We start from the raw sequence: 19,937 nt of genomic DNA on the forward strand, positions 1-19,937 counted from the left end.
AAACAGAGGCTGTAAGTTCACGTCCGCTTTGCTGTGTGCTGAGGAGGGGGAATTGCTGGAGCCAGAGCCAGAAGGAGAGAGCTGTGCTTGAGTCTATCATATTTGTGAAGTACATATGTGATAATACCACTGCAACCACAAAAGAATTTACAGCAGGAAGCATTGCAGCTGTTGCTTATTAGCATTAGTACAAATTACACAAAGCAAATTGTTAGCAGACATGTTTCCATAATATTTAACTCATGGCAGTGAATAAAAGTGATTTTTTCTCAAGCAAAATTTTAGATTTCCAGGGGAATCAGTTTCCAATTGTCCATGAAGGGAGAGTGGATTGGAAGGCAGCATGCAGCTATCGCAAGGACCAAGGCGACGTGTGCAGGGATCTGCCCACTTTCTTTGGTGAGAGGGTGCAGATTCAGGATTCCATTTCTTGGTGAGAAAAGAAAACCCACACGACTCCATCCAACCAGTTATGGGTAGCAGTGCCTGGGACCAGCTCTGCAGCTGTCATGCTAAGGTTCTGCACACAGAGATGTTGGAAGAAAAGAGAGGCTTTTGCTGACCTGCAATTTCCCAAGATTTTTGCCCCCAAAGTGCTTATTGTGAACTATTTTCCTAGCAACCCCAAGCCTGTTGGTACAGATGCAGCGCAAGTGAGCACAGCAGCCCCATAATGCCAGCTACGAAGAGAGGATCAGGGGGAAGTGGAGACCAAGTCTATGTAGGAATGAACCAACATGCTTTTTCTTAAGAAAGATGTGTGACTCTTGACAGACTGCTGACAAACTGTAGAAATTGAGCAATTTGTTTCAGGGCAGTAACAACCCAGAGTGATGTTTTGCAGCCTGTCTCAAGGGTGCCTGGCTGCATGAATCACAGTGGCCTGAGCTGCTAGTGCTGCAAAGGGCACTGTGCTCCTCCAGCAAGACAGTGCGCTCAGAGCAGTGGAAGCATTCCCTTGAGCACTTTTGGGAACCCAGTTAGGACTGGGAGGGGGGCATTTGTCAGGGTGGGAGATGGGGTCATGACAGTCAGTGTGAGGGCAACAGGAGAAGCTGCTCTACAGCCACCAGTTCTGCTACTTCTCATGCTTTGCAGCTGGCACTTCAGCAATGGAAGAGCTCTCCCCACATCTTCAGGCTTTACCTGCTTTTTTGTTTTTCTTAAAGCTAAGGCTCATGAAGTATTGAAACTGCCTAAAGCAAGCCAAGTGCCTTCCAATGCAGCTGCATTTAAAAGCAGAGAACAGGCAAATGCATTGCACACAAAGGACAAACACATCCACCCATCTGTTTGGAAGAGTTAAGAAATGCAAGTGGTTGGATGCAGTCTGAAGTGAGAGCTGGGAACAGAATAGCAAACTAAGCAATTTATACCAGCAGTATGTGAACAACAGCTAACATAGTGTAACAGAAATGCTAAGCCATAGTGCTTGAGCACCTGGTGGAAGGTAGGACCAAACCAAATGAGCTCAGGTGCATGCAATGTACCTGAGTGATGGGAAGGGGTGGAGCCAGAATATACCCCCTCCCAGACCTCATTTAAGGGTTGGCAGTGGAGATGGGGATTTCTTACTGGAGATTGCTGAGGCCTTCCAAAGGTAAGCAGCCTTCCCCCCCCCCACCCCCTTTTGTTTCTGTGTCTATAGCTGCTGCACTTAAGCTTGTCTGTCCTTGCTGCAGCCTGGGACTCTGCTACCCTGCTGTCATTGCTGTGTTTTCCATCACACTGTAGTGTTATGTCCAGGCAGGTGACTCTTCATGCCTTGCTCCTGGCCTGACACACTCCACACAGCACAGGTGTCTTAACCACCTCCCTGACAAGACTTAAGAGAGGAAGAACTAGTTCTAATTGCAATAATGATTATCTCCTGTTTGCCTTTTGGTGAGGGGGAAAAAATACAAACACACCAAAAAACCAAACATGCAGCATGGAGTTTCTTTTGTAAGCTTTACTTTTTTAAAACCAAGTCACTGAATGCCTCCTCTGTAAAAGGTGGCACATTAAATATCATGGCTGGAACAGCCTGCCATGCCTAAAAGTTCCATATCAAATGAGATAGCACCATTGACTGTATACATTAGATACATACATGAAAACTATTCCAGCATGTTAAATGTATGAACACTGTTGCCACTGCTGTGGTGTTATCAGTCTTCTCAGCTGCAATCTCTGCAGGGTGGAGATGGAAGAAAAGGGTGAGATGTAGAGCTGAAAGGAAATGATTCCTTTTTCAGGAAATTCTGTAGCACTGAATTTTTTTTTTTTTTCTCCAGTCTCCGAACAAAAAGTGAGTTTACAGAATCTCCAGGAAAATACAGTGAAAATACATGTTCTAAGAATCAGCCTGTGTAGGGTTCAATACGCTGTGTCCCTAGGTAGCATGTGACTTTTCATTTAACATCTTTACTTCAGCTATTCATTTTATAAATGCATTAACATGGAGACAAGATCTGCAGAAAGCCATCCAGTCACGTCAAGATCCAACTCTGCAAACATGTATGGACTACTTTGTTAGTCTGGGGATAGTTCCCAGGAGTTTACTGAAAGTCTTGTGGGATGTCATTAGTCATACCATGGATGGCCTAATAGCGGTAGAACAAGGGGGAATGACTTTGAACTGAAAGAGGGACGGTTTAGCTTAGCTGTTAGGAGGAAGCTCTTTACTCAGAGGGCGGTGAGGTGCTGGCACAGCTGCCCTGAGAAGCTGTGGGTGTTCCATCCCTGGAGGCACACAAGGCCAGGTTGGATCAAGGATTTTCAGGATTAGACCTTGAAGTGGTACCTTTTCATAGGAGTTATATTCTAGCAATGTGCACCCAAATGAATTTCATTCCATGAGGTATTTTTTTGTAATATTCTGCTATATTCCAAAGCTGCAATGGATGCTCATATCTTGCCTATTATCACAGCTCTGTTACCCAATTCTTTTGAGGTGAGCTTCAAAACAACCCGCATGATCAACAAACGTTTGCTACCGCTCCTTGTCATGCACCAAATGTTTAAAACTGTATGGATGTGTCCTTTCATAATCCTCCATTTGTGAAGGATGAAGATGAGGGCATACCTACCCCACAGATCACTTCCTCACCCTTTGACTTGCCTTTCTCTTGGTGTGGCTACATAGAATATCAACGAGCACCTCTCATATTTGTGTAAGAGGTCAGGGAGCATTACCTTGAGTCTACTTGAAAACGTGCACATATGCTGAAAGCAAGTGTGCATCGTCCTCTGCAGCAGTGCAGCCAGGCAGTGGCCATGCAGCACCCTCCTTGGCCCTAACCATTGCTGCAGTGCACAGCAGTGTGCCTTCCTCATGGGGAATATTCCCACCTGCCAAACAAGAGCAAACCCAGAAATTCTGTGGGTTTTTTTTTTTCTTTTCTTTGAGTGCTGTGAACCAATACATCAGGCAGAAAGGTGGGGAGATGATGGCTGAGCGTGCCAGACTCCGTGGGAGCCATCCACCCCCTCTTTAACTTAACAGGAAACATCCTGTCAGAAACGCTTTCTGCATTGGGACTTTTCTTGAAATAATTAACTGTAACCGGTGACGGCTTGTCCTGCTGGGAGCCTGCGATTCCTCCTGGGTATTTAGAGATGTGCTGGTTAGTAGAGTCAGATGGTCAGAGCTCATCAGATGGAAAGCACCATGTCGTCACAGCTCCAGCCTCAAGTCTATTAGGGCTGCTCCCTCTAGTGGGAAAAGGTACTTCAGCTGCTATAAAAACCTTTTCCACCTTTTTATTTCTTAAAATAAAATAAAATTCTTTTTTTCCTCTCTTAATTTTCCTTCTAATTTTTTCCTTTTTTTTCCTTTTTTTCTTCTTTCAAACTGAAGAATTAAGCTTTTCCAGATTTTAGTGCAAGACACAGGGTGGCTCCTGTTCAATGTTGGCTAACCAAAGGGCACACGTTCCCCCAAACACTCTGAACATGTCAGCCCAGGCAGCGCTGTGTCCCACCCCATCCCTTCCTGGCAGGCAGCCAAGGGTCTTTCTGCCAGCAGTCACTGTTTGCTTTTGATTTCCCCCTTCTGATTACAAAAATAGGACTTACTATAATCATAATAACATTAATGGTACAAAATAATTACTGTAATTATACACTTTTTGGCAAATTATTAACACAAAGCAGCCCAAAAGCTCCCATTGGACTAAAAAAATTGCGAAGATGCACAAATGTTAAAAAAGACAAAGTCTTTGTTAAAGAGGGGAAAAACAATCTTCAAAAGAATGCATTTCTGTAAGGCAGCATGTTACCTATAGTTTTTTGTCTAGATTTAGGTTCTGCTGTTGTTCAGGAAGCTGTTAGAACTTGGCTTGCTTGAGCTTATCGATGTGGTAGCACAGTTTCAGCGCAGGTCCCAGTTTCAGCCCCAGGTATTTCATGATCATGTCACTTTTCAGCAGCAACAAAGCATTGCCATCAATCTCCTGATTTCAGAAGAGAGAAAGAGAATCAAAATACGTAAACCCCCTGCTTCCAGCACCACAAAAGCAGGATGGCAGTGCTGCATCCTGACACATTACCTAGGGTGAATCAGAAATGGCACATCATAGATGGAAATGTCATGAATTTTGAAATTTCATTAAGAAATTGAAAGCTGAAGTAGGATAAAAGGAAACTCTAAAGGAGCTTTTAATCAAATATTACTACTTATTCTTCAATGAACCGTAAGGTTTGTCAGTGTTTTTGATTCTTTGACAGCAAAATCATGAGGATTTTTTTTTAAACATCAGACGTGCTCTAAGCCCAGTTCTGAGAAAACTGATCTTAAGAGAAAGGAGCAAGTGATGGAGGGATGTGGCCTCATGAACTGCTAATAGCACACCTCTGAATCTCAGGTCCAGCTTTGTTCCTGGCTATCTGCATATTTCGTGTATCCTCAGTACACTTACACCCAGTGATACATGCAATTAATTTCTTAAATTGAAAGCAGTAGTACCATAATTCATTTGCCACCAAGTTCATCTGTTTATACCAGACCTTTGGCTTGAAAAACCTTTTGTAACTACAAAATGCTGTGTTAAGCACCAAATAACACTGGTGTACAAAGAGGTGGACGCTGTTCCACTGCGGGTTCTCCTATGACTGTAAAGCACAGAAGCTTCCAAATACAATGCTCTACTTCTGTTTCTGAGCTCGCCTGTTTTTTTTTTTTTTTTCCCCAACTGTATTAGGAGAACTGCTTAAAAATAACAACTCTCCTCTTGGTCTTCACCTCACTTTGTTACTTGGAGAGCTAAAACATAACTAATGAATATGAGTGCATAAATGCAGGCATCCACACAGGAGCACTAATGCTGTATATACTCTATTTGATGGTTTTCACAGTGCTTTTTTCCTCTGTGATCCATTACCTACTAATTAGGCAATACTATGGATCCTAATTTGCCCTGATCATTATTATTCCATTCAGCAGGTGATTTAGCTGATGAGCAGTTAAGGTCACTTTCTGATTAACTCAATCAATTGATGCTCTTCATTCTGCAACCCCCACTCCATCCATTACAAAAACTCTCTTTGCTCTCCTCCTCTCCTTCCCGTTATTTTAAAGAAGCTAAAGAAAAGAAGATTAAATATCATATTTAAATTAATATTTGCTTAAAAACCGTACTCCTGGAGCTGCGATGCCATTGGGTAAAATCACTGTCAAGGTATTTGGTGTGAATGTAACTGTTTCTAAGTGTGGAGTTCAACATTCTATTATTTCCTCTATTATGGTGGAGTAGAGGTCAAAATTAAACTCCGTGACTAGAGCACGCCAGAGGGAGAATTCATATTTAATCAGTCCAAAATACCCCAATATTAGCCAAATCCCTATACAGATTGTTGACTTGGCTTCTCTCCAGTGTTACTGTCATCCCTTAAAAAAAAAAAAAATAATAATAAAATGTGGGATTCTATAACATGGCTCCCCATTTTGCAGTAGAAGATCTTGAGTCAGATCTGGAGCTGTTAAATTCAATGCAATCAGCTTGTTTCACACACATTAGTTGAGATCTGGCCCACTGCAAGTTAGAGTGCTGCTGTTTTCCTGCAAGAGATGGGGACAGCAAATGTATGAGCTGCAAGATAATGATACAAGGAATATGAACATACAGCTTCCAACTGCAAGAGTGGGTACTGCTGAGCTCATGCCAGCTTCTTGTACGTGTTCTGAGTGGGCACTGATCAAGTCCCGTGCCTTCAGCACAAGAATTGTACCTGGTGGTTGATTCAAGCTTCTGCTCCTGGTGAGGAGAGCAGAGCGAGAGTCACGGACAACCTGTGACGTGTGTTGAAGCTGTGGTCTGTGCAGGCTACACCTCCCTACAACCAGGAGAATGGCTCTGGGCACTGTGATCAGCACTCACATGGACCAATATAGCAAAGGGAAAGAGTTCTGTCAATATGCAGAATACCTCCCCAGCCTTCCCTCCTCGTGGCCCCATCATCTTCTCCCTCCCAGTGTCATAGCTCAGATGAGCTGACTGCCACAGCAACAATTTCAGGTGACAACTGGGCCTTGTCAATGACAGTAAGTGCTTCTCAGTAAATTATGCACCTGCTTCATAGAAAGATTGAATATACAGGAAGATATGACTAAGGTTAATGGACTAATCACTTGTCTCTCACCCCTGGGGTCTCTGTGCTAATCCAGATGAGATTTGAAGGCTGAAAAATTGCAGGGGCATATATAACTCCAAGGCACAATTGAATTGAGTTGTGTGGTAATCTTACCCAGGTTCTCAAACCTATTCTCAAACCATATTTTACAAGGAAACCAATAATGAGTAGAGCCTAGTATTAGAGTAGAGGTGCTGGGTGCTTGACAAAGGCTGACAGAAACAGTCTTCAGAGGCAATTTAACTTGGTCTCTTTGGTCACAGAGCAGTGACAGTATTGTAGCATGGCATGCTTCAGAGCAGCAGGCCCAATGAGCCAAGATTAAATATGCTTCCTGGCAGTGTACCTGGGAGTGTGCACTTCACAGACCAGGCAATCCTCTCTACTGGTGCACAGCTTCTTCTACAAGTCTCAAAAATTCACGCCAAAGCAAGTTTCCTTAAGTCTACATGTGCCTCATTTATCTTCCTGATACCTACTTGGCCAACGTGGGCCATCTGACTCCTCTGCAGAAGGCAGAGAAAGAAAGCTAGCACCTGGCCTGCAATCTAAGGTTTGATCCTAGCATGGCTGTGCCTGCTCTGTCCTCATCCCATCGCCCTGCCTGCAGGTGTCAGATGGTCTCAGTCCCTGACTGTGGTGAGCATCCATTGAGGCCCATGCTCTGAATTGGCCAAGGAAGGGTGGATGAGGCTGAAGATGTAGTGATATGTGGTGCTACCAGATCCAGCAAAAACCAGAAAATCCTGATCAGATATTGTTTACAGTCTACTAATTAGGATTTCTTCACAAGAGATGGCCTAATGAAGGCAGCTATCATATTCCCTAGGAAGTCATCTGGTCCTTTAAATTTGGTTATGTAGTTACATAATATTAAAAGTCCACAAATTTGGCTGTTTCAGGCTTCTGCTGCTAAATGTCCACAGATATATATATTAAAAATTATATATATATATATAATATGTATTATATATTGTATATTATATATATTATATTTTTAAAAAAGCTCTTTGGAGAGGAATCACAGGTATCCTGGAAAAAAAAAAAGAAGTGTTTGAAGCAAGGTTTTTTTGCCACACAATCTGACAGTGAAAAAAAAAACACCAGATCCTGTATGATTTCTGTTAGGTTTAGCATAACAATTTATGCTGGCATGGTGAGAAGAAATAATGAGCATTTCCTAAAGATGTTGTTAGGGTTTTACTATTGAGGGATAAGTGAATGTTTCTTCACCCTAGCCCCCCGTTTGATGTGAACCCCTTGCAGGGCCCCTTGCTCAAACCATCTGAGCACAGGCACTCCCTATAGCAGCCATAGACAGGGTGCACGTGGTATGCTGGCTGTCTCTCCTGCAGGTGGCTTAAATCCCCTTGAAGCACTAAGAGCAGCCTTTACATACGTGTTTTCTGAAGAGCTCCACGTGAGGACCTAAAGCGTGAGGGTCTGCATCCTTCACAAACCAAATCACATCATCCACGGTCCAGGTCAAAGGATTCTTGCTTGATGGCCGAGCCACGTCTTGTCGTTCTGGTGAAGGACTTGAGGCTATCGATACAAAAAAGCCCACAACAGCACATTACAAAAGCATGCAGTGATTTCCTTGGTTTGTGGGCATGCAGCAGTGCAGCAGCCCCACGTGTTGGATGTTGGATCTGTGTGTATCAGCCTGAGCTGATGGGGTGAGAGAGAAGGGACTTGGCAGTTTTGGATCCAACTGCTTACCAGGAGATATGATCCCAGCTGGTGAATTGTGTTAAAAAACATGAAACCCTCAGGTTCCTGCTGGGGAAGGAACAATGTGCCAGCTGCCAGCCTCTTAAACTGAGCTGCCCCTGCTGTCTGATCTGCAAACATTGGGGATCTCGACTCCAGAATACACAACCCTCCCACCTGGAGGCATGAAACAAAGGAGCTTGCCATTAAATGCAAAGGCTAGGAGATAAAATTGGGATACAGCAAATATTTTATTTCTTTGCATCCAGACATTCAGTCTTTTCTTGAAGCTTAGAGGTGGGTTCCTAGTGAATGTTCTGCTCACGTGAAGCTAAAGGTCCCCAGTGAATGCCTGTTTGGAGATCTACTAAAATACATGGAGATGAACACTGCACATGTGACTTTTTAATGGTGTAAGCCCTGGATGATTTAAGGTCACTTTGACTTGCTGTAGCTTTAAATCAAGTGAATAAAGGCATATCAGAATGAAAGTGCATTTATGTTTTTATTCTTAGTCTCTGCAGAATTATAAATCTTAGCCTTAGATGCATATAATTTGCACACATACATATACCCTTATGTTGCTTCACTATCCCAAGTACTGTATTATGCTAGGTTACAGGAAATCCACACAATGCAAACTTTATATTCGCAGGCAGCAGCACAGAAATGGATGTGATGTTACTTGCCAAGACTTGCTCATCAGTTTCTGCTAAGGTTCAGTTTTCAATGAGAGGTGTAGGTGGTAAGCAAGCAGGCACTGCAGGAGACAGAAAGGGAAGCAGAAGAGTGCAAACAGAGGGAGATCATGGATAGCTAAACTGGAGCCTGGAGAGGCCCCAGGTAGCAAGTAGGGGAGCCAGAATGGCTTCAAGCTGCTGAGGAGAGAAGGGCTGATCCCTCCAGAGAAATTCTGAGTTCATAAAATGTGTGAGAATACCACGCATGGCTCAAAACATGATAATGCGTATGAGCAAATGCAGTGGGCGGGGTTGGTGGCTTATGTAAATCCTTGTTCTGATGACTTCAATAGAACTGTGCTGATTTATGTGAGTGGGGGTCTGCCCATCTATGCACAATAATGGCTTTATGTGCATATTGGTCCTTTTTTCTTGCCGCATCCGCATCCCACAGTATAATGTAATGAGGTATATTTTGCAGTTATAAAGGATGAACTGTAGAAAGCAGCAGCACTATGAATGTGTGAATGTGGTCGATGGGCTTCATAATGGGATGTGATGTAAATATCATGATAATTACACTCTCATTTGCTAAGTCACTGTTCTGGATATAAAGGACAAGGAATAGCCGCAGGTCCTCTTAATTAGACAGCGAGGATTTGTGTTCATATGGACTCATGCGACCCTGGGCTCTGCTCGCAGAATAAATGCAATACACAGTGGTACAGACACCATCTGGACTCTTTGGCATAAAGTGATGAAGATGAAGAGTGCAAAACGTATGGGGCAATTTCAGCCAGCCCCTGGATCATCAGTAATATTGAGCAAGTTTGTCAGGGACGAGTGAGAGAACCTCGACTTGCCTGGGAGCTGGAGGAGCCAGCACCTGCAGGAGGCTGCTGCAGTCTGACACGCCAGCAGCACAAGCTGAGTGTGGGCACCACGAACTGAGGGCAAGGGGAAAAACAGAGAGAGGACTGAAAGGCTACTCAGTGCCTGTAAGGTTGCAGAAGTTTTAATGCCACAGCAATAGTGTGGTCAGGGAACATGTTGTGCCACTACCGAGGATCACATTTTTTCCCCTTAAATTTGCATGACTGCAAGGAAATCTGAGACGGCTTTGCCTGGGGTTCACACCAGGCGAAAAGAGAGCAGCCCTGGACCCAAGTGACTGCTGCCCAGAAATGCCCTTCTGCCAGAAATGCATTGCTTCCAGAAATGCCAGGAAAGGGTAAAGGGAAGTAGCAAGCCCCTGGGAGCAGCTGGGAGCCTCTGCGGGCATTAGAAATATTGGTAATATAAGGAAGTGGGGTGAGAAGAAAAGGTTGAAATGACAGGGTGAACTCTACTCAGTGCTCTGCAGTCTAGCAAACAATAGCATAAATCTGATTTTTTTAGAGAAATATAAAAATGACCTTTCTAAAGAATCCACATGGCCAGAACTCTTCCAGCCTCCAACAAGTGAAGGTAATCCTGTCAAACCCCACCCGCAGTAGAACCACGTAGAAACAAAAACTATGCATAGATATTAACTCTATTTTAAATCTATATATATTCCTAGGTTCATGTCCTATATTCTCTGCTGCTTTTTCATGAATTGTGATATTTTCCTTGCATGTAAGTGGCTACTTTTAAATGCTGTCAGTAAAACTGGGATACCATCAGTTTGCACACAGACATCTCAAATGCAGTTCATAGCTGGTGAGGTTGGAAGCAATCTGTTTTTCCATATCTTTTAAAATGTATTTTGTTTCCTAATTTATTCTGACTTCTTAACTTTGTAATTTACTCATGTAAGTGCAATTTCTTTATTTCTGAAAAAAATAAATCATTTCATGCCTACACAAAGGCACGAGTTCTCTGTTTCAATAGCATCGCTTTGCTAAAAGATTATATTAAGCACAAAAGTGTTTGATGGCAGCAGGGCAAGTACTATACATTTTTTCTTATCTGAAGGTATTCACATTTAACCTAAGAATTAGATAAATGAGGAAGTCTCATGTCTCCTGGGTATCCTATGCCATCCTGTCATCAGAATTAATCAAGATGATAATGAATACTCAGATTACAAAGAGATGGGAGTGCTCAGGACCAATAATTATTTTTAGAGATCGTAATCTAGGTCAAATCCAATTTCCTGTTTTTGACAGGTGGCAAAAAAAAATTGTCAAATTAATGGAATGAGATATGGAAATTCAGGTAATCAAAGGGAAGCACTCCCCCTCCTGCCTGCGTTGGCACTGGAGAGGATGGGGAAGGAGCTCCCTGCAGGGGAAGGCTCTTGGGGCATCCCAGCTGAGACCATTGCAGGGATGGCTGGAAGTATGAGATTGGCACCCAACACCCAACAAAGCCAGTGGCAAGACAGTGTTGGTGCAAAGGAGCCAGTGGCGGAGCTCTTGCCCCTCAGGCTTTTTTCTGAGCCCACTTGAGGCTCCAGATGTTCCTGAGAAGGAGGGTGAAGGGAGGGAAAGCCAACAGCTGAGTGGCTGCAGAACCACAGTGAGAAAATGCAATGCTAAAGTGGAGTTAAACCTGTGAAAGAGGGGAAGATAAATAATGCACTCCCTAAATATGTTCTTGGCAAACAAACAGAGCCCCAAGGGAGTGCGGCCATTGATAAGAGTGGAAAGGAAGTGACAGATGAACTTTAATATTGCTGCAGGCCTAAATGATTTCTTTGCCTCAGGGAAAAGGGGTGGGAACGAAATTTTAAAAGGCTCTCTCTGATCGTAATGGAGCAGTTAATGAGGAGCAGCAGATCCACTGAAAGTAAGCCTAAGTAGCAGGACCTCAATGGTACAGAGGGATAGGAAACACTTCTTTAAAAAGCCCTCCCACTGCATGTGAGGACAGGAGGAGGGCTCTGCAGGAGAGGCTTCCTGAGACAGCAGGCAGCACCCACTGTGTGGCATGGGGACATGATGCCACAACTGCCAGAGCAGCCCTGCTGATTGAGATACAGCCATAAACTGGTGGCAAATGCTTACTGGGGCTTTCCTTGTCTCTCTTTTGAAGAAGAAAAAGAAAAGCTCAGTGCAGGTGTCAAACCTTCCAGGTTGTGAAAGTGCCCTCAAAACCTGGCAAGCTGTGCACACAGAAGCAGCGGGACCAGGGCTGAGCTTCTATTCCCTTGCCATTGCCTGGAGGAGGTGCTGAGCCTGGCTCCCCTGCAAGCTGCTTGCAGCATTCATCTGCGAAAAAACAACCTTCGAACCCTGTGCCTGAAATGCTGTCAGGAAAAAAATGTATTAAGCAAGTGGGACTGTCTCTTTAACAAAGACCCTCAGGGGGTAATAATTAACTGTTAATATTGGATAATAAAATCTGCATAAAGTCCCCAGGCTATAGGCAAGGTTGAGGCTGTTACGTTGTGGCTGAACGCACAATTCTTCACACTTGGGATAAAGGGTTTGTTTGTCTTTATATAAGCAGGCTTGGAAAAGTTTATGGTTTATGATGTCCTTGACTATTCCTTCTCAGATTTAAGAGCTTCAATTTGGCAGATGATGACAGCAAAGCGCATGTTTATCTCTCAGTAGCCCCAACTGGCTTTCTGAAATGAGATTTTTTTGTTTGTTTGTTTGTTTGGAAATTTTTAGCATAGTCATGGAGAATTAGGCATCATGCTTCCAATCGCATTAATGAGAGCTTTGGGTTTTAATCTCATCCATTCCCCTTGAAAAGCTTGTTCTGCTATGTGCTGAGATATGTTTTGCAGTTATGATTTTTGCCACGATGTTTGCCCACCCTGATAAATAAGGCATGCTATTTTTCTGATATATCAATTAATAAAATGGATTGGCCTGAGGTTTTGGAGATAAATTCTTCCTCTTTTTAATGAGCCCTGTCCATCCCTGTCTTTAAGTAAGCAAACTGAGGAGGATTAAAACAGATGCATGTATGCACCAATTACTCATCTCTGCCCGTTTATGATTCAGGAGCATATGAATTGTCCCTAGGAAGTGGAAAAGCATACACACAAGCATCATGTTGAGAGCACGGATTCCTAAGACCTTTGAGAGAGATTTTGCCAAGACAGTAATCAAACTCCAGCGTAGCTGCACTGAAGCATTTGTGGGAAGATACATATTTAAAAGGTTGTGATTACTATTAAAGTATAAAGAGAAAAATACATGAAAAATAGGATAGCTGTGAAAAAATAGAGTCTCTACCTTTAAGGAGAAGCAAACAGCACTTTGTAGAAATCCACAATGGGAATTCCAGCAGTACAGAGATGTGCTACAGCACTGACACTATGGCAAATGGAGAAGGAAATGAAAGCAGTCTGCCTGGAAGTAGCACCGTTTCCCTAAGGATGGAAGGGTTGCTGTAATAAATCTGTGGGCACCCTGACTTCATGGTTGTCACTGTGTTGTACGTCTCAGTCACTGAAAACATCATGGCCGTAGGGAAGAGCCAACTGCTCTCCTCTGCTTCAGAGAAAGCAGATCCAGGGCAGTGAAGAAGTTCAGGGGAAAGGGGATGGTGGTGGCACAAACGTTCACAAATCACTGGGGCAGATGTTCAGAGGTGCACAGAGCACCTAGAATACAGGCAATTGCTAATCCTCCTGTTGGAGACATTGATGACAAACTCATCTCTATATGGATGTACTTACTCCTGCACATGCATACCCTCACTGTTAATAATTATAGATAAGTGCTATCAATAGATGATAGAATAGATGATTTTTTTTTTTTTTTTTTTTTTTGTGATGCTCTCTTCTTAACCATCAGCTTTAGGAGCCCTTATGGCTGAACTGGCCAAAATTACAGGGACGTTCATAGTCACAGAAGAGAAAATAATACAGCCGAGCAAGATTAAGCCCTGATTTTAAGCTCCAGGCTCCCGAACATAGATTCAAATCCATTATACAAAGGCTTTTCTCCACATAATGCAATTTTAATCACAGGAACTTTACCATGGTGTTATTATTATTATTATTATTATTATTAATGCTGAAAATGTGCACTGTATTCAATAAGCCATTGGGTAATTTAAGGGAGAAAAACCTACGACTGGTTACTCAATATGAATTCACCACTTCTGGCTCAAAGTCCTTCAGCCACCAATTTCTGAAAGTGGAGAGGGTGCTGGGGAAGCACTGCTGTGCCTGCACTCAGCTCTGCCCTGGGGCATGCCTCATGCTGGAGACAAGATGCACAGCAAGGCAGAACTTCACAACTTCGGTCTCAGCTGCTCTGACATTTTCCTGTACACTACGAAGAAATATCCAGAATGATGAAGATTTTCAAACCAAGCTAGTAACAACATTGTTAAATCTTGGCTCATTGCAGAAGCCCTTCCAGTTTCCAGGGGAAATGCAAGAAGCAATGTAAGAAGCCAATGCTGGACAAAAAGGTTAGGGGGAACCAGCAAAACTGCAGCAAATATATCAAGAGGAAAAAGTAACTGGAGTGACAGTAGATTCCATTAATATATGAAGAAGGGGAAGAAATTAATGACTTGAAAATGGCTGAGATATTCAACTCCTTTGTTAAATCTACCTTCAAGATGAAAAATGCATAAATGAAGTTTGAATAATTAGTAAGGGTTGAAGACACTATTCAAATGGCTACTGATAAAGACCCGTTAATGGAGAAATTGAAAAATGCAAATAAAGAAAAAGTTAGCAGAAGTTCAGGGAATCACCTAACTCATTCGATGAACCCGTCTTTTCTGGGGTGAAAGAAGTCGTGGCTAACAGAATACAGCACAAAGCTGGAGAAGAGCAAATGCAGTCCAGGATTAGAAAGTACGCTTGCCACTATCTCAGCTCCTTCTCTGGAGATGTTCAAGACCTGCCTGGATGTCTACCTGTGCGACCTGGTGTAGGGAACCTATGATCTCTGGAGGTCCCTTCCAACCCCTACAATTCTGTGATTCTGTGATTCTGTGATTCAGCTAGTTCTCTCCTGATACTGTGAGTGTCTACCCCATCCTCTGCCCTTCTCTGCCTTACACCAGGCTGCCCCTGTAGTCCCACTTGCTCCTCTCATCTCAGCTGCCAGGAAAGCTTTCCTGGAGGGAAGCCATCTTTTGCAGAGTCCCATTTTAAGAGGGCTTGGCACCAGCAGAGTGCCCTTAATGGGCAGAGCAGTCAACTCAGTGAGTTTAAATCCTATGAGGATAGCTGGACAAAAATACCAAGAGAGGGGAGTGGAAGGGTTATTGAAAACAGTGGTTCCTGTGGCATCTCTTGGATCTGCAGATAAACTTCTACTGACTTTTCTTCCCTAAAGGATAAAAAAGCCTTGAGCAGTGAGCCAGGTGATTTCTAAAAATATGTTTCTGGTCAGTCTTTTTCAAATAAAATTTGCTGCAGTTTGTATTTCAAGGGGTAAGGTTGGCTATACATCTGGGAAGCAAAATCTTTTGCTAAATTGTTTGATAGGCTCTAATATTTGAATTTGCTCTTTGTGGTACTTTGTACACAGCTGCTCTCATGCAATTAACCTGCCTGTAAGAAGTCTCAATCTTGGGGAAGAACGCCTTATGTATTAATATTTATATCTGTAAATTGATAATGGCAGTTGTGATTGCCACTCGATTATACATAATGCATACGTTTACATAATTAATAACAGCATTAGAAAACATTCACCATTTTGCTTAATGATGAACAGATTGATTTTGTGTTTACATAGGTTATTATTTCTCCTTCTAAGTGGAAGCACGCGTGGAGTGCATGCCAGTGCAAGTGCACCTTGCTAACTTTCCTGGAAATTCAGCAATGACTTCAGACCCCAGCACGGCACCAGCATAGCAACACACATTGCTAGAAGGAAGATATTATATTACCACTTGTGTTTCCTTCAGAATAGGTCCCATTCCTTGTTGGGCTGGAGGCGTGGTGCCGCGGGCCAGCAGAGGCAGACCTCCCTGAGGACACCGGAGCAGGACGATGGCCACAGGAGGAAGAGGAGCCTCCAGCAGGATGTCCATCTGCAGGACTCTGGCGCATGGCATACGCGGAGCCCACACAACTGAAGGCAGAGTCAGTAGGATCTGCACTGTACCGCTTCATATTAGCTGGATCCAGATAATCCTCGGGGATGACTGTTTCTGCTCAGCAAGAAAAGAAAGAATCAGTAAAATGGAACCAACATTTAGCTTCACTTCAAACTTTCTGTACAGACAGCTGGATGGCACAGATAGGCTGGACCCAGGAGGCATCTTTTCTGAGAATTAATAAACAATAAAGGGGAGCACAATCTCTCAGAAGTCAGTAGAATCATGACAGGGAAGTTTTGACTTGATGCAACCCACCTGTTGGGCATCAGGTTAGGGCAGTACTCTCCCACTACTTCCCACTCCCACTGGGTGGGAATGCAAAGGCAGGTTTCACTTGTCTCATGGTGCTTCCTGAACACTATCAAAGCCGAAGGTCTAATGGACAGTGTGAGGATGAGCAGCTTCAGGAATCCAGCCCCTACACATACGTGCTATCTGCTATCTCTGCCTTAGAGATTCCCACTCCAGCTGGGTGATACAAAGCATCAGCATCAGGCAGACAGGGAGACCGCAGATTAGGCAAGTGCCTCCCTTTTCCCTCGTGATGTTTCTCTGAGCTGCTGAAATTGCCACTGTCCTTATTGCGTGTACAGTGCTCCAGCTACATCCGAGCAGAATGAAATCACCTGTATGGTGCCACACATCTCCTGACACTCAGTAACAGGATGAATTTATACAGTAATTTATGCTATAAGACCCAAACCCCCAAACCCCATTGCTAATATATGCTGAGGTTGTATGTAATAGTCTTTTCCTTTTAATTTACGTTCTTCACATTTTCTTTTGAAAAATCCCTTTGCAGCTGCATGTAATCGTTGATATTAAACAAATGTGATTTGGTTTGACAACTCAAATACTCAAAAGTTGTGCCACACCAGCATCCTGGCCCACGTGTCAAGCCATACATAATACAGACTCCTGCTGTATGCTTATCTGACTTTTCATTTGCTTGCTGCTGCCTCTTAAAACTTTGGCCTGTTCTGGGCTGAAGCTGGACTCACTGTAAGGCAACTATCCCATTGGAAGGACAGCCATGAATGTGAAGTTTTCTCACTTTTGGGCATTTGTCTTTGTAACTGCATGTAACATTCCTCTAACTATATTTTTCTCCCTTAGATAATTCGGATTCTCGCAGAGTGCATGCAGGTAGCCTTCTGCTTTCTGCCAAGGGTTTCTGAGTTTTATTCCCACACAAATACAAATAGAGTGTAATTCAGCTGAATTCAACAGAGTTCAGCTAATATAACACTAGCATAAGGGAAGGGAGATGGGAATCTGGCATTCTGAACCTTTTTCCCTAGCCTTCAACAGATGTCAAAATTGTATAGCAATTGAGATAACTACCTTGCTTTTCAGACTCCTCCCTGTAAACCAAAGAAAATCCAATCAAGCTTTCTCATTCAAAGGAATTTAATTACTGTGTAGAACACTTGCAATAAAAGCCTCTTATGCATAAAGAAGACAGCTCTTTCTGCAGCATCCTGCCTGCACCACATGGAATAATTATGCCTCTTGTGAATGATTACCTCTTTATTTCAGGAAAGAATTCTTTTTAATATAATTACAATATGAAGAAGATGCAGACTGTCTAAACAACAAACAGCACGTTAGAACAGCTCTGCTAAATAAACAGCATACAGCTTTTATTACTATAGATATAAATGACTCCTAAATTTGTGAGTGGACACCAGGGATTTTTTGACTGATGTCAGACTCACAGTAATCTATGTAAAATAAGACCTGCATGGATAAAAGTCTCCCAGTGGAAGAGAATGTATGAGTTGTGTATGAGAATATGATGAAGAACCAGATGCTGTTATTTCTGTTACCAACTCTGCCTAAGACTCTTTTCTTGACAAGATCAATTTATGGTTAGACTAGATGATACTAGTGGTCTTTTCCAACCTTAATGATTCTATGATTCTATGAATTTGTTCCACCTATCACTGCTTTGGGCTCCACAATAGGAGTAATGATGCCTATGCCCTGGGCAACCTGATTTAGCCGTGCAAGTCTCTGTTCATTGCAGGGGAGTTGCACTAGATGACCTTTAAAATCTAACTCTGAGGATTCTATGATTCTATTGCCATAGATCAGCAGGAGCTTCTGTTTGTTACTGTTTGCAATGTGCCCAAGATGAAGGTGCTTTGGCAATTTGAAGAGTGACTCATGTCATTAGATGACGTGGAACAGAGATCATCTTACACAGTCAGGTTTCTAGGCAAGCCTTTTCAGAGCTCCCAGTCTTCAGATTGGCATCAGCAGTCAGTAGGATAGAGCAGCAACTTGCTGGAGTTACCTCTTCCTGACCATGGGTAGCTCATGAGGAAAGACAGATCACAGATTGGGAAAAACAAGACTTGGTGTTCAAGCCTGAGTGGTTACAGGTTTAAGTCATGCATTTATGAAAGGTTCTGGTTAGCTTCTGTGATGCCTGCTGAGTGTGGGCTGCTTTGTAAAAATGCACTAGCCAATGCAACTTCAGCAGCCGCCTATTCTAAGTGGGACCATCTCGATATTACCAGAGCAAACAAGACTTAAATATTAGGAAAAACAGAACATGCTGGCTGCTATTAGGAAGCTAACAATCTTGGAGCAAGCATTAAAAAGCCTCAACCAAAAGGAGATGGAGAGCCTTTCGGCCAACAGCAGCAGGGAGCTGGAGAATCAGTGGGCACACTCTGTTGGGAAGGAGGAATAGTAACATAAAAATCTTGGCTTAAAACAGGCTTGCCTGCCTGGACTTCACAGGCTGGGCTGCTTACAGTGGCACTGTAAATGGGTTGCACCATCCAGAAACTTAGAAAAGACTGTGGAAGCTTTCTGTGTTCACAGCTGCCTGGCTCCCTGTTAGCTGTACCATAAAGGAGGTGAACAATGTGCAGCTCAAGCAGCAGTGTGTCCAGGTTTGACATCTACTAATCCCACTTTGACCAACTAGAAGAAAATATATTTTGTAAGACAGCAGAAGAAAATAAAACTCTTAACTGAGGCTTAAAATGTAACAGTTTCATAGATCTGTAGCTTAGCCCATCTGTATTCAGTTGTACTCTTGTATATTTTTTTTAGGTGCCTAGCAGAAGAGCACACACTACTAAAAAATGGTAGGTAGTTTTAAAACAGAGTTAGGTGAAAGCTGCCTTGAGCCTTTGCTTTGAGCACAGTAGTCTCCATTACAACTTTTCACTACCTTGAGAAGCTCAAGCCATTGTGAATTAGTTTTCCTTTCCAGGAATGGTCCACAGGAAATTTGGATGAGAAGTGGAAGTTTATTACATCCAGCACACCTTAAAATGTAGCAAAGGAGAAGAGGAAAAAAAAAACAACAACAAAACATAGTCACCAAAAGCAAAAGCAAGGCCTGTTTTCCCAGTTTAAAAATTCAGGTTTATTTAGCTGAGATTCTGAAAGTAGCAGCCTGCATGTTTCCCAACTAAACTCCTGAAGATGAGTCCATATGAGAACCTGCAGCTCACATCCCAGCCCTGCTGCATGACTTCGGTCAGGTTATCCATCACCTCTGGACCACAGCTCTCCTTTAGCATGAAGAAAAGTACTAGTTTTATCTCTCACCTCAGCTGCATGGTAAGTAATTTGCCTCAGGGGTATCTGTACACCACTACAGGATGCCACGTGGATGTAACAGTGCATGTGTGAATGCAGATCACATACAATGGACCTTTGATAGCATCTGAAAATAGAGGCACTCCGGAAAGACAAAAAAACTGTGTATCCCATTGTGCATTAGGAAAGCAAAAGAAAATTAATTGCAAGTGAAGCAGGAAATGGAGAAGAGAGTATACTCAGGAAAGATGATCCCTACCTGACATTTTTCTGATATAGTCTTTCACCCTCTTCATGATTAAAAAAAAATAGAAATAAAAAAAAATCCCTACTAAAATCTCTCCTGTAGGC

General features: G+C 42.9%; 1 protein-coding gene across 1 annotated transcript in view; it reads right to left on the minus strand.

The window, feature by feature from the left end:
• Positions 1–4,310: 4,310 nt before the first annotated feature.
• Positions 4,311–19,937, minus strand: part of SCML4 (Scm polycomb group protein like 4) — a 35,850-nt gene continuing 20,223 nt past the window's right edge. Inside the window, exons 5-7 of the mRNA XM_042894227.1 lie at positions 15,810–16,073; positions 8,012–8,157; positions 4,311–4,436 (exon numbers count right to left, since the gene is read on the minus strand). Coding sequence (XP_042750161.1) covers positions 4,311–4,436; positions 8,012–8,157; positions 15,810–16,073 — 536 coding nt within the window. The remainder of the gene's footprint in view (positions 4,437–8,011; positions 8,158–15,809; positions 16,074–19,937) is intronic.

Source organism: Lagopus leucura, unplaced genomic scaffold, assembly GCF_019238085.1.
Source record: "Lagopus leucura isolate 7727_CA_CO unplaced genomic scaffold, USGS_WTPT01 Super-Scaffold_73, whole genome shotgun sequence".
In the NCBI taxonomy this organism is placed as follows: domain Eukaryota; kingdom Metazoa; phylum Chordata; class Aves; order Galliformes; family Phasianidae; genus Lagopus; species Lagopus leucura.